General features: G+C 40.8%; 1 protein-coding gene across 1 annotated transcript; it reads left to right on the top strand.

Moving 5' to 3' along the window:
- Nucleotides 1-540: 540 nt before the first annotated feature.
- On the top strand, nt 541-14,518 carry NENF (neudesin neurotrophic factor). Its single transcript, XM_009559506.2, has 4 exons — nt 541-751; nt 3,218-3,278; nt 4,483-4,586; nt 5,249-14,518. Exons 1-4 carry the CDS (start codon nt 581-583, stop codon nt 5,423-5,425), a joined length of 513 nt encoding a protein of 170 aa, XP_009557801.2. The 5' UTR covers nt 541-580; the 3' UTR covers nt 5,426-14,518.
- Nucleotides 14,519-15,944: the final 1,426 nt, after the last annotated feature.

The following is a 15,944-nucleotide window of genomic DNA, read 5'->3' as shown; positions in this document are numbered from 1 at the left end:
GGCCTAAAGACGTAATGGGCCTGGCCTGAAGGAAGAAGCGTGGCCTAAGGACAGATGAGGAGCCCGAAGACGGGGGCGTGGCCTGAATACGGAGGCGTGGCCTGAACGAAGGAGGCAGAACCTACAGCACGGGCAAGGGGGCGAATGCATGGCCTGAAGGAGGGGGCGGGGCCAGAAATTGGGGCACGACTTGCAGGGCGGGCACGTGGCCTGGAGGCAGCGGCAGGGCGTGAAGACAGGGACGTGACCTGAAAGCGGGGGCGTGGCCTAAAGGCATAGGCGTGATCTGAAGGTACAGGCGTAGCCCGTTGGCGGGGAAGGGGGGGGGGGTCTTGGCCCGAAGGAGTGGGCGTGGCCTGAAGTAATAGGCGTGACTGGGCGAGGGGGTGGTCCGAAGACGAGAGGGGCGTGGTCTGAGAAGGAGGCGTGATCTCAATTACGGGGGCGGAGCCTACGGCGCGGCCGAGGGGCCGCATGCGTGGTATGAAAGAAGGGGCGGGGCCCGGAGGCGCGCGCTAGAGCCGGAGGGGGCGGTGCCCGAAGAGGCGTGTCCCATCGGGGCGTGTCCCGCCGGGGTGCCATGGCGGGGCTGGCGGCGGGGGCGCTGCTCGTGTCCGCCCTGTTCGGCGCTTTGCTGGGCCCGGTGCTGGTGCTGCCCGAGGCCCGGCGGGAGCCGCGCCTCAAGCCGCCGCCCCCGACCCCCGTACGGCTCTTCACCGAGCCCGAGCTGGCCAGATACGACGGGCGGCAGGTAGGGGCGGGCGGCAGGGCCGCTCGGGGCCGCCCGGCGGTGAACCGGGGCGGGCGGGACCTCCCGGCCTCGCCCTGCAGCGCTGTCTCGAACCACCTCTTCGCTTGTTTTTTTTTACCTGCTGCGATATGCCCTCCCTCACAGGAATTGTGGAATAACTTACTTTTTTAGGCATTGGTGAGAAGTTTGTCTCAAGTTTGTTGACATTTATCTTACTCAGTGGTATAGACAGCGAGATCGAGTGCACCCTTAGCAAGTTGGCAGATGACAGCGAGCTGAGCTGTGCGGATCACACCAGAGGGACAGGATGTCATCCAGAGGGACCTGGACAAGCTGGAGAAGTGGGGCTGTGAGAACCTCATGAGGTTCAACAAGGCCAAGTGCAGGGTCCTGCACCCGCGGTTTCAATACAGGATGGGGGATGATGTGATGGAGAGCAGCCCTGCAGAGAAGGACTTGGGGGTGCTGGTGGGTGAGAAGCTCGACGTGAGCCATCAGTGTGCGCTCACAGCCCAGAAGGCCAACCATGTCCTGGGCTGCATCAAAAGAAGCGCAGCCAGCAGGGTGAGGGAAGGGATTCTGCCCCTCTATTCCTCTCTTGTGAGACCCCACCTGGGCTATTGTGTCCAGTTCTGGAATCCTCAATGTAAGGAGATGGAATGTTGGAACGGGTCCAGAGCAGGGTTACAAGTATGATCAGAGCGCAGGAGCACCTCCCATATGAGGACAGGCTGAGAGATTTGGGGTTGTTCAGCCTGGAGAAGAGCAGCCTCAGAGGAGACCTCCAAGAAAGTTAGGGAGGGACTTTTTGCAAAGGCTTGTAGTGATAGGGTCAATGACTATAAATTGGAGAGGGGCAGATCTAGACTAGACATAAGGAGGATTTTTTTCACAATGAGGGTGGTGAGGCACTGGCACATGTTGCCCAGGGAAGTTGTGGATGCCCCATCCCTGGAGGTATTCAAGGCCAGGCTGGATGGGGCCTTGGTCAACCTGATCTAGTGGGAGGTGTCCCTGCCTGTGTCAGGGGTGGGTAGAATTACATGATCTTTAACTCAAACCATTCTATGATTCAGGTGTTGCTGGCCTGCTCTTTGTCTGTCCTGGCCGGCAGCTGGGGGTTTTGGCCCATTGAAGTCATACTCTGACACTTAGATGGCATGTTCCTATTTTATCCTACACCTGCTTGACAGGAAACTCGTGCCAAGGAATTTCAGATTACTATGAGTTGAAGCCTAACTAATCCTCTCTCCATAATTCATTAAACCATGCTTTTAGACCCATTTTTTTTCTGCCTACAATATTACAGAAGTCAAAAGCAATTTCAACTTAATAGTTTTTAGCTTTCTGTGACACAGAAATCTCAGCAGAACTTGACATTCAACATGATGAAGTCCTATATTTGGGCCCCTCACTACAAGAAGGATGTTGAGGCTCTGGAGTGTGTCCAGAGAAGAGCAACGAAGCTGGTGAAGGGGCTGGAGAACAGGTTTTATGAGGAGCGTCTTAGAGAGCTGGGGTTGTTTAGCCTGGAGAAGAGGAGGCTGAGGGGAGACCTTATTGCTCTCTACAACAACCTGAAAAGAGGAGGAGCTGGCCTCCCAAGTGACAGGTGACAGGACAAAGGGGAATGGCCTCAGGCTGCGTCAGGGGAGGTTCAGGCTGGACATCAGAAAAAAACTTTTCACAGAAAGGTTCATCTGGCACTGGAGCAGGCTGCCCAGGGAGGTGGTTGAGTCACCATCCCTGGAGGTATTTAAAAGATGGGTAGATGAGGTGCTCAGGAACATGGTTTAGTGGTTGATAGGAATGGTTGGACTCGATGATCCAGCAGGTCTTTGCCAACCTAGTGATTCTGTGATTCTATATTGATACACACCCATCTTCTCTTTAGAAAAACTTGCTGGCTGACCTTCTCAGAATCTTCTCTTAGAAGAAACTAACCAGCATCTGACTAAAAATGTCTTGTGCATGAAAGACAAAAGAAACACTGGCTTATTAAGTAAAACAGATATCAGCAGGCAGAGCTGCACACACACGTGTGCTTATGTATTTATCTGTTGTCCTTGTAACTGAATAAAGAATGCTGTTTGCCATAGACCTTTTATCTTGGGCAATATCCATCTGCAGTAGCAATAGAAAGATGCAGTTGATCACCTTCAAGCAGATGTGTCACGAGGTTACTTGCAAGAGAGCCACATCTTCTATGATTGTGACATTTAGGTGAAAAAAAGATTCCTTCCATATGCTTAAATCCTCAAAAAAAAAATTCTCAGAGACAGTTTAAATCACAAGCAAGGAATTTAAAGAGAGATAATGTGTGTGTTTGTATACACAAACAAAGAAGAGAAAACACACTACAGAGAATGTCATTCTCTTCTTTGTGTCTTGAGCGCTTATGAATTTCATAGCTAAAACTAATTGTCTTTTGCCCACACTCAAGTGTTGAAAAAACTTGCTTTCCAGGAAGGACAGCCCATTTACCTGGCAGTGAAAGGAGTAGTATTTGATGTCACTTCTGGAAAAGGTGAGTTTGTCTCCTCTGTTACCTGCTTTGTTTTCATGCTATTGTTCAGTCATTTGTTTTTAAATATCGCCAGTCAGAAACGTTCAGTTCGATTGCAACAAAAACAACATACCTTTTTCTTTTTTAAAAAACTCCGTTTTCCTCCTCTTTCACACTAATGTTTTGTCTGGACCTTATACTGGTTTAAGATTATGTTACGCATAGACAGACAAACCAGTGCAGTCCAGTTAGCTGGAGCGCTGATGACAGAAGCGCTGAAGACACCTGCCCAGGCTCCCAAATCCTCCCCGGATGTGGGGTCAGCCCACACAGTCCTACAGTGTTTTATTGTAGTGGGTACATGAACTGACCAGATCAAAGCTAACCTGGATGTACTCGTACTGCACTACACAATATCCTTTTGTACTGGTGTTGGCCTACCCACGCTGTTCTGTGCCTGGTCAAAACTCTTGGAATAGCTGACTGTGATTTTGAAGGGGAGAGGAAGGATAAATATTTTTTCTCCTTTAAGATTTTCTTGTATCTAAACTGTTTATTGCTGAATTTGCTGTTTATGCCTTCCCTAAGAAATACAGATGTTTTCATTTGAACCTGGGTTACTTCATCCAATTTTACAGTTCTGATGATGAAAAGACAACAATGCAATTTTAACTGTGAGCTAGCTGAAATTGTCTTTATGAAATGTATCTTGGGATTTTACAGATTTTTTTAGTGGAAAGCAGGAAAGGTAGCATGCGTGCTATAAAATGTTTGAAGGGACCAAGGGGTTCTGGTCACTCACCTAAGTGTCGTAATAGGTAAACTAATGACTTGCTGCTTTGTTTGTACTAAGCTTGTTAATGCAGCTTGTCTGGACATACTTGATGGCTGATCTTCAAACCAGGCTGGCCAGTGCAAATTCTGGAGTCTACAAACCTCTCATGAGAACATGAAGCACAGCTCCTTAAAAATTAAGTTATATTTAAGACTGCACTATAGGAGTTCACCAGTTGTATTGTACAACTCTACCCTCTGGGTTTTTTTTAAGGACTGGGAAATATTAGCAAAAAGTAGCAAATCAAAAGTCAGTTTTGGAAAGAAGAGAGAGTTATTTCTTTCAGTTTGCTGATGAGGCTAACAGGCTGGGGAAAAGTAGAGGCTGAACATACCATGTACATTGTCAGATCATGACTGGATTATTTGGGGTTATTTTTCAATCTGACAGAATTTTATGGAAAAGGGGCCCCATACAATGCTTTGGTTGGAAAAGACTCAACAAGAGGAGTTGCCAAGATGTCTCTGGATCCAGCAGATCTTACTCATGACATAGTAAGAAACCGGACTATTAGTTTTATTCCATTTTGCAAAGTTTTCTTCTTTTGCTTTGTGTTCTGCTAGTCAGTGCACATGGAAAGCTCAGAAAGATGAAGAATGATAACATGAACTTGTATTAATATATTTGTTGATTCACATCTTTTAATTTAAACGCAAAATGCATTAATATTCTTTAAATACATAGAATGGATATGTGCTTACTGCTCAGGAAAGGTTCAGTGCTAACAGCCTCGAAGAGGAAAGTTTTTAATCTGCCAAATCCATACAATTTACGTAAGCACGTGAAGGGAAAATTACCTGCTGTTTAAAAAGATGCTTCCAAAGAGAGTAAATCACCTTGTTAATTGATTTAGTTTAGCCTCTGTCACTGACATAGCAGTGGATGCTACCTCTGGCAGTGGCTTGTTGCTTGTATGAGGTGTGATGTATTTATGCAGGGGAAACGAAGGGAGAGTAATTGTTTGTTTGACTTAAATATATTAAAGTTTATTCAAGGCTGAATTTGAACGAAAAGAATAAAATTGCAGGTTATACTATCAATTTTGTTAATCATGTTGTGCAAAGCTAACTCAAAAGCTGACCCTAAGGTTTACAGTAATCAATGAAAAAGAAGAATACACAGAAATATCTGACTTTCATTTCCGTATTTCACTTAGACAGGGCTCACAGAAGAGGAACTGAAGTCTCTGGATGATATCTTCAATAACGTTTATAAGGCCAAATACCCAATTGTTGGCTATACTTCTCGAAGGATTCTGAATGAGGATGGCAGCCCCAATCTAGACTTTAAACCTGAAGATCAGCCACATTTCAACGTTAAAGATGAGTTTTGAGGAACACTTCTGTACCCAGAGAATGCCTGGGGAGAGACATGATAGAATATTAGATGGATTCCCTGTTTTCCGGAGTTCATTACAACAATTAGCTATCTTGAGTCAGTTTTATGTTTAGAGAATATCTTATGTGTGTACACACATATTTTTCATAGCATTCTCGCTTCAAGAAAACACACAGATCTGTATTAGTGTCTTACACTCTGAGTGTTTGCTCTGAATTATGGGAATTTTTTCATACAGAAGTTCTTTCTGCCTGGATCTCTCTGTTTACAAATTTGGAATGTAAAGTTACGTTCCTTAGAAGAGATAAGGTAGTTTTTAATAGTTGAAACATGACTGGTCTTTTTGTAAATCCCATTTTGTTTCCCACTCCTTGGAAAACTGTGTATGCATTATCTGAACAAGCTAATATCAATTCTGTCTGCTTCAGGTGAGTGTAGGTATCACATGTACAAGCAGATGCAATAGATGCTTACGTTTTAAAAAGCAGAGAGGGATTTAAGATTCGATAAGTTTGAGAATACTAGATGTAAAAACACACAATCACTTAAAATGCAGTTACTGTAGAGTATTTCTGCAAAGCCTACAGGTGTAAACCAGGAAAAATAAATCTTTTTTTTTTACTCTATGAGAACTACTGTGACATTTTAAGTAACACTATTATTATATTAGTTTTGAATAAATGATACTTTATTTTTTAAAAATAATTATCAAAGATGTCATCTATATTATGATGATGATTTCCTTCTGGCTTCTTCCACTTCTTCTCTGACAAATAAAAAAGGAACCGGTAGCCCACTATTTACCCCACGCTCTTACAGCACAGGTTTATATAGTAGGTTAGTACTCTGTAGTTATTGTTAGCATCTTTATATTGACAATTTAAGCTCTCCTTTTTAATTTCTGTTTTTCTTTGCTTTTACTCCATCATTGCTGTTGCAAAGGAAGGGTGAAAGCAGACCCCCTCGGTCGGGTTTCTTTAGCAGTGAGCAGACTGTAAAAGCACATGCTATGTGAATTGCTGGTAACTGCTGGCTTCCACTAACTTAAGTAGAACGTAAATTCTCATGTATGTGGGTTTATCCGCCACTGTGGCAGGTTGAGTTGACATGGAAAAACGGAGCAGCTACTCCCAATTCTATATTAATAACATAGATATAATAATAATACAGTTCTATATTTTTTCTCTTTGTAGCATTTTATTTACATTGAAGGAAGTATTTTATTAGATGATTCTCCATTTTATGGTGTGCAGGGGACAGCTGCCTGTCAGTTAAATATCTAGAAAAGCCTTTCTTTCACTGTTACTATCTTACTATTGTTTTGTATCTTACTATTAGACCACTTGATTTGGAGGAGGGACTCCGTAAGGCCCCTGCTCTTGGATCGTACTCTGGGGTGGAATAAATAATTTAGCATCAAAGAAAATACTGTTGCTTCAGAGAATTATTTTTATTATAACTGCTGACCATTGATTAGATTAGACCAACAGCAGCTGGGAGTTGTCCCCCTGATCATACCTGCCACCTTTATGGGAACGGGTGTGGGTTGGTGGTAATGGTGGTTGTTCTGTTGCCAGCATTTCATGATTCATTTTCTAATGCCTAATGATTTTCCCCCTTCGCTTCCTTGCATGTTTCCTTACGGGACAGCTTGCGTAGCTGTGCTGCTGTGGTTGCTGTAATAGTCGTGGCTTCATCTGGAATCAGTGTATCCAGCTGCATTTCAAAAGTGTTATACAGAAATGTTGCTGATCACTACCGCGTGGCTTAGTGTTACTCTTCTCTCCCTGTGTTTCCTATTCATGCTATTCACCTTTGCTGACCTCGAAGTGGGTGACTCGGCTTCTATTTGTACTACTTTTCAGTGAAGAAACCGTCCTGCTGCAACAGGAAATGGTGATATAAACCCCAGTCTCGTAGCGCGAGATCCTTGCAAATCCAACCTGTCCTTATCCATGTCTGTGAATGGAGGGAGATGCTCTAGTCCTTCCTATCTGTTATTAAAGACAGGATTATCACAACTGAGTGCATTTTAGAATGCAAAATGGTTCCTTTTTTGTTTTATTTCAGTTGAGGAACTGAAGGACTCACATTTAACTCCTTCTACGCTTGAACTTGAGGTTCCCACTCAACAAAACTTTGTTATGATAATAAGCTTTAAGTGGGCACATCTCCTTAACATGTTTTCACTGATTACTTATTAAAAATTTACTTGGAGTACCACAGTATTTCTTTAAGTGTTAATTTAATTTCTTGTAGTGTTAATTCAATGACACTATTCATGTCTAAGCTTGTTACTTGCCAATAGCCTGAAATTTATTTTGCTTAAAAGCAGACTGTCTGCCATGGTGGTTCAGTTCGGTACGTCACCTCTCCCTGACTTCTGTGTTATTCCAGTAAGACAAGTGCCTTCACTAGCTATAAATTGCACTCAAAACAAGCAAGCTGTGTAAAGCTCTATGGTAGCCCTCCTACTACTCCACGCCTCCTTTGGAGAACGAAGAATTTCTTTTCAGTTTACTTGCTGTTTCCAGATAACATTACAAATGTCATTATTTTTTGATGTGCCACTTCTAATCTGGATCTTGCTAATTTAACAGGGCTTTAATGAATGCTGCACCAAGAATTACCTTACCTTAGTATTTAATAAAAGTTCACTCTTCAGAATGTTAATTATTAAATAGGCTCACTGCTTAGAGGATGCATAATATGAACTGCTATTTCCCACCTGACCCTTTTTTTTCAGTAGTCCCTCAGTTCGATCCTAATGCATTGGACTCACTTTTGTGGCAGGATAGATTCTGTCATCTGTACTTTAAAAAGGACTTCTCTCATTAACAACTGGAGCAAGAGTACTAATAATATAAGCAAACAAAATTCAGTAAAAGGCTTGTGAAATGCAGATCTTTACTTTTGCAGTTGTAGAGACTGCAGTTAGTTGAAATCCTAGTAAAAGTGAGTAAGGCGTGCTATCAGCTGTTAGTCATGATTATTAATTATTGCATCCTAGTCTAAACAAGACCACCTGCCAGAATGCAGAGACTCTGAATCCAGCAGATTAAGTGGCTGAGATTTTTCCAGGAATTTGAGATTAGACATAATTCCAAATTAGTGGATGTCCCATCATTGGACCTCTTCAGGACCAGGTTAGATGAGGCTTTGAGCAACCTGATCTAGCAGAAGGTGTCCCTGCCCACAGGACACCCAGACCGCTCTATGATTCCATGATAAAACAGAGCTATTTCTTTCCTAACTCTAATGTGTATATGGACACCGTTCTTTTTGTGGCCCTTTGACAAAATATGAGCATTCCATTGATTGAAGTGAATCAGTTTCTGTGTTAGCGTTACTTTGAAAACTGCAGCCTAGGCTAATGTTCTTTCTGGTCTGATGATAGCAGCTGTGAATTCATAACATCATGGCAATCAGTGTAGGAGCATGTTTCAGACTGCACTTGTCAGACTTGCTAGACTTTCAAATTTCAGTAAAAATTAAGAGAATGTTTATCTGTTTAAGTAGAGTGATTTGGAGTGGTAGAAGCCTCAACAGTTTTTAAATCACCTCCTTGAACTTCTGTTTCAAAACCACCATTAGACTACCTATTCAACAAGTGGAAGTCTGGAAAGGGGGTTAGTTGCTGTAGTTTTTTCCCTTGCAAGACTCCCAAGAACATGTAGAACTCGCTTGATGGTGCAGGAGAGAAAACAAGAAAAAAAATGGTTTAGCTGACTTTTACAAATGTATTCTGTCTCTTTTATAGATAAACACACTTATCTGAAATGTGTTCAATGTAATTTGCATCTGCTCAAGAGAAAACGGAAGAGATGTGAAAAGTTTCATTAAGGAAGTGCAATGCTAATTTTTCAGCTGATCTGGTTAAACTGAGAGGAGAAACATTCAGAAAAACCTTCTGACTACTTTTGTGAGTTAAAAAGCTGCCGTTCAGTAGGATTCAGCTGCACATCAGTAAGATGTGCTGAGCAGCTCTGATTAATATTTGGTTTCAGATGAACACTGGATATACTCAGGGATATCTTGAAATCCCCAGAACTGACATAAGCGATAACAATAATACATTTTGTATGTATTTATGTATGTATTCATCCATTTATGCTTTCACTTAATGTTTTTCCATCCATGCAGGAAACAATACACAAGCCATGCAACTTCTATGACAATTCCATACACCATGAGTATTAGTCAGGTAAAGTAAAACACACATGAACCTATAACCTGAAGGCTGTTCGCATGATATACATGTGGCTGTTTTCAAAGAAAATCAGTCCTGTCTGTGAATACTTTGATTACGGCAAAAAAAAAAAAAAACCTTTTAGATTTGTAATAATTACTTCACTTGGAGGCCTGTCAGAGAATGCTGATTTAAATAGTTACAGACATAATATAGAATGTATCTGACTGCTTTGACAGAAAAAATAGTGCTATATCAAAAGTATCAAAAGGTGATCTTTTTTTTTCACTCTACTCAACCAGAGTCTCAAAGAACTAAGTATATGAGAGGTGTATACCACTGCTAGAAGTACTGTAATAACATAAGCATGATTTTGATCTTGGCATGACCTATAAAACCCCAACCCAGAAAACAGTATAGGTGGCAAACAAGAGTATATCTCAGTGTGCTGATGGGACAATTTATACTGGTAAGGTAGATGTGGCAGAGCAGTACATGCAGGTGTGTTAGCAGACAGTGCTTCCTATTATTACTTCTGTCAAATATGGTCAATGGTAACAATATAAACTTGTACCCTTAGCCATCTGCTTGTCTTTACATGATGCTTCTATTTTGGCTTTTTTCTTTCTGTTCAGTAGAAGGTGTGAGTCCTAATTTATTCGTTTACAAAACTTACGCTTAGATCTTCTTGGTTACGTTATCTGTTGCAAGAAATCCAAAATAACGTAGAAACTGATATTAACATTTGATGAAAACTAGAGCTTGTGTGCCTGGTTGAAGAACTGCAGAGACACAGGAACTATTCTTGAATAAACAATTCATATTAGGTTTCCCATAGCTTATTTGTAGCAGCTGCAATCAAAATTCTGCATTGTTAATGAATGTTCAGATTACTGCATTCTGCAGTACTTTTTGACATAAGCCTTTATACTTCTGACATGAGACATCATCTTCTTGAGAAGTGAAAAGTTCAGAAGAATCTGAATGCAAGCCATCTTGGGGATAAACCATCCAAGAAAAATCAATATATGACAATTTTTCCTCAACTTAAAGAAATCTCTCTGAAAAAGGAAAAAAAATCAATGCCTCAGTGTCTAGATTTTGCTGGAAGTTTTTTCATACTACGTAAAGGCAGCAGATAAAATTTGAGTCCACTTCTTGGCATTTCTACTTGGGCTTTAATGTTTATGACCTCACAGGTAACAGACTGATGACAAAGATCCAAACACATGAACTGAGTGCAAACAGGTCTAAACATGTAGGAATGTTCGAATGCAGAGCTGAACGGAAAGCCTTGCACCCTACTTTTGTAGGCAACAAAGTCTTTGAATGAAAAAAAACCCTTACAAGTAGCATTTGTTCAGCCAGTAGAGGAAAAGGAAGTTTCTTTTCTGGCACTTAGACATACAGAATTAGACGATGACTGGAGTGAAAACTTTCCTGTGCCTAATTCTACGCTCCTTTGCAGAGACAGTAAAATCACTTGTGTTGGATATGCAGAGCCTGGAGGATACCTTTATAGATTAAAGTGATAACTGGTTCAAAATAGCTGTGCAGATCAAAAGTATCCTGGGAGGTTACTGTTCTCGTTGGAGGCTGTGCCTACATACTCTTTATTTTACATCGCAGTGCTCTTTGGTAATGGTCATTTATAAAGGCCAGGTAACTCAAACTTATTCATTGCACTTAACCCTTTATTAATTTTTAAGCCTGCACAAGGCTCTTAAAAACATACTCTCACTAAAAAGAATAAATATTGATCCACAGCAAGCGAAGTGTTAATTCTTAACTGCAGAACTGTGCAGCTTTGCTTCAGACCTAAGTATACTTACAGCAAACATATTAATTGAAGGTATTACACATGCAAAATGTGATTATATTCTTAGGTTACATGTCTGTGTCCTACATTATGCTTGGAAGCATCTCAAGAAGATCACTGATTTTTCCTTATTTATTGTTTAACCATGCTCTGAACTTTAAAGTATTTATGCAGTGCTTTTAAGAATAGGACAGTAGGACTTTCAAGGTGTTTGTGATGTATTTTCATGTTACAGAAAGACAAACATATATGTATGTCCGAGATACAAACCAGACAGAGTGTTTTAGACAAAGGCAACAGTCTTACAGTCTTTCTAAAACATGCTCTATTCCATATATTTCTTAAACTGAACTGGCGAGGAATAACACCCTGTGGTTTTGATCTCTGATACAACAAAATTGTAGACAGATATGAAATTATGATGGTGGCCTGTAGGCATATCTGAAAAGCGCTCGGTATTAGCATGCTAAAGATCAACCTGTAAATTTTAGTGAACCTGAAATGATTTTAAGAATATGTGCCTAGTAGGGATGTTTGAGTGCATGCTGAGCCTCTCTATGATTCTACACATTATGTTATTTTCCTAAATTGCTGCTGCCAAGGGTAAATACTTCCTTCCCATTTCTCTGAATGGTCTCCACTGGGTTTAGCATATCTTGGAGCTGGAAGAAGATTGTCTGCTGAAAAGTTTATGTGCAAAGCAGCAGCCTATCAGCGGAATATAACAGTCTGAGGCAGAAGGAAGGTAGGTGAGTGAATTTCTGCTTAAAAAGCAGCAGGAGATTATAAATAACACACAGGAGAGGACAGTTTCAGAAGAGGTGAAACTTGCTGATGCACTAAGAGAAAAGGTTGAACTTGAGAACGGAAAAAGTGTGACATCCTCCTTGGATACAGTTCTGGGAAAATCAGCATGAATTAAACAGTTCATGACTGCTGGCTCCTTGCTTGACATCCTCTGTCTCATTTTCCAAAAATACTGATGCCTTTGGCTTTGACAGCTTGCAGGTGCCTGGATTCATAGAAAATCATGCTGCTGCTATTCAGTCCACAACTTATCATTTTTTTCTCATTTTGTGTCTAAATGCTCATTCTAGTTTAAGAAAGAAGGCTGGAATGTTGCAGCTGAAGAGGTGACTAGGGACAAGAGTCAAAGATACAAACCTCAGCTTCACTACAACTTTCAATCCTTAATGCTAGGTTTCCTGTCTGTTAAGTGAGCTGATGGTTCCCTTCAATCGTCTTTCAACCATCCCTGCTGGGACTTCCATCCATTTGAAGATTATAGTGTTGGTTGGCCATTTGGGCTGGTGGGACCTTAAGATAGCAGTAATATCAAGAATGCTACTTTCTGAAGCTCTGGCTTTAACTTCCTCACTCCAAAGAGGTATTGCTTTGTGGTGCTTCATCTTTCAGCTGGAGTGAGTATACTTCACCCATGTTCGTCTGTGTCTGTCATCACTTGGAATTTGTCGAAATGTCCATTGGTCATTTGTTTGTTGAAATACTGATAGAAACCATGATGATCCCAAGAGTATTTCTGGCTCTCGCCTTAAGAACATTGTATAAAATGTGTTAATGATGCATTCAAAATGTCCAAAGTGAAGGTGCAGCTGGAAGCTAGAGGTAAACTTTTCATCCACTAGGCTTAGTTAATTTATGGTAAATAGGCTAGCTATTTCAAATAAGTAAGAAAATAGCTGCTAATCCCCAAACGACTGTTCTTAACCTTTGCAGAATGAGATACATTAACCTGAACTGCCCCAAGTGCCTAAATGAGCTTTCCAGCCTGAAAAAAAAAAGTAAAATCTTAAGCAAGATTTTATCTGAATAATGATGGTAGCTGCATCAGCTTCACAGAGTAATATATATTTATGGGAAACTTTAATATATAGGGAAATAGTTACAAACTATTATTCCACGATACTGTAGCTCCCCTTATTGCAAGCCCTGTCAGAGGGTATGCATATGGATTCCTCATGGTACTGTGAAAACACAGAAGTAAGCTAGTCTAAGTCGGTCTTTTAAATATATCTGGCTTCTGTTACCTTTTAAAAAAAAATCACTCCCATTCCACTAGGCTGTTTGATTTAACAACAACAGAAATAAATCAGGGGTTGCCCTGATACTAGCTGAAAAATTATCTCACCGTATGTGTTCTCATCACAGGTGGGAACCTGCTGGCCACTTAGAATTGCAGAATGTTTTTTGTTGGAAGGGACCTTATGGACTGGGAATTCTGGTTCTGATTGCACACACTGTTCATAGTCACCTAATCTCACTGGAATAACCACATCAGTTATTTACCTAAATACTTTTAAAATTCTACTTTAAAAAAAATGCATTCTGTTTTTAATGCAATTGAACCAAAAACAAAGGCAGCTAGCACCATGTGACTAGAGGGGTCTCCGTGAGCCACTGGAATGCACTTCTTGATTTACGGACAGGGTTTGGAAAGCCAAATGAATTCTGCGGAATGTTTATATGAAAGCAGTACTCTCCATAATTTCCTCTAACTGGACTGTCCTTTCGTTTATGTCTTTTTCCATCAACTCATTTAGACTGACTCATCACACCTAAAAATAGGTTTATTTTATCTTTTTATACTCAGAATAACACCACAAAATGGATTATGCCTCGATGCAGTTATCTGAGAAAACCTACTCTGTTATTTCAGCTCATTCCTTTTGGTGTCTGAAAAATCACTGAACCACACATTAAGTTGGTATAAATTTACAAAACCATAAAAGTCAAAGAAGTTATGTGCAAGAACCTGCCGCCAGCTTGCAAAGATTACTCTCTAGGCCATAGAGAACATCTCACTTTTAGATATCCTGTTAGAAACAGAGGATCACTGCAGTGCTGTTAATGGACTCATCCCAGATCTATGTTGGTGTTGCTTCAAATAAATCCAAGATGCTTGAATTCTGATTTTTGGCATGTGCTGGAACAATTTTTCTATGCAGCAGGAGCTGGCTTTTCACCACTGGAGCTGAAGGAGGAACTCTGTGAATTCAAGCTCTTATCCTGTCTAGGACAAACCACAAGAAAGAAACAACCCCCACATTAGTTTATTATTCTATGCCCTGAAATGTGGTCTTTTCAGAGAGGGGGGGGGGGAAAAAAAAAAACCCAAAGAAAGGAGTAGAGGAACTTCAGAGGAAGAAATGGGACTATAGTGCATACCAGAGAGCTGGTATGAACTTCAACAGTAAAGCTTGTACACATTTTAGAGATCAAAAAGCTCAAAAATATTCTGAAACACTTAGTACAAGGAAGTACGGCACAGATATAATTTACCTGTTATTTATCTACTTCAGAAAACAGATTTCTGTTTCAAGCTATAAATCATTAAGACCTCTAACTTTCAAACACTGCATCGCAAATTGGCTTTCCGGTTTATAAAAATCATCCTAATGCGCCTTAGCACTGTTTTCTTTCAAGAAAGTCTACAGAAAGCCAGCTGTCTGAGCTGGCTGTGTTTTCATGTCAGATTTGTGCATAAGTGCCTCTCTGGGAGTTTTGTTTTGGTTCTGTCATTTAATATTCATGACAATCTTCATTAACCTGCCAGCTGAGTCGTCTTAGCATCCTGCCTCCAGACAAAGTCAAAAGTTTATTCCTAGCCCGCAGAGCTCCTGGAATCCTACATTTCCACATTACAGGCTATTTTGACTCGGAATTCTTTAGTTTAAACTAACAGGATGAATAAAACAAAAACCCAGAAGAACTGCTAGAGAAAAGATAAAACAAGAACAAAAGGGTGTTCAGTACTCCTAGTTGGCAATGACATGGTTAAGCAATTAAATTAATCTGATCATTCCAGCCCATACACCAAGGCTTTGGGAAAGCTGACAATTCAAATGTGTCCATTAATAATAAAATGTGATGGGGGAAAAAGAGAGGGGGAAAATCTTTGCTTTCAAGCTGCATGGAGTAAACTGTGCCACCTTAAAATTACTCATAGCCCACTGCATAACTGTCAAAATAATATTTATGTATTGGGAGTATTAAATAATTTCACTGTCACTGAGAACAAATATATTCATGCTAAAAGCAAATTCTGTAATTACATTATGATTTTAATGTACATATTTTTTCATCAAGAATGTCAGAATAATCAAATGATGACTAACACTCTAGACAATCCAGTTACACAGCACTCGGAGAAATCCATGGGATGCTGAGTTCCAGCCTCCCCTACGAAACAGAAGAAAATATGCAGTAGATCCAGTCCTGCTGATGTGAAGCGAACTGAAAAGCTGTCAGAGAATCAAGAAAAAGAAAGAGTGGCATGAAGAGGAGGGGGTAATCAGTGGAAGGAGAAGAATATGAGTAGAAAAGGCCCCCCAAAATAAGCAAGGGAGAGGTATGAGAAATTTTGATGCTGACGGCCACAGCAGAGTAAGAGAAGACCAGAAGATACTATGCACACATTTCAAAGACAGTACTGTTGGGAATTAAGTTTTATGTTTTATTGTACCTGGTGATTAGAAGAAATATATA

Source organism: Cuculus canorus, chromosome 3 (assembly GCF_017976375.1).
Source record: "Cuculus canorus isolate bCucCan1 chromosome 3, bCucCan1.pri, whole genome shotgun sequence".
Taxonomy (NCBI): Eukaryota; Metazoa; Chordata; class Aves; order Cuculiformes; family Cuculidae; genus Cuculus; species Cuculus canorus.
This window is presented reverse-complemented; position numbering and strand designations above follow the sequence as displayed.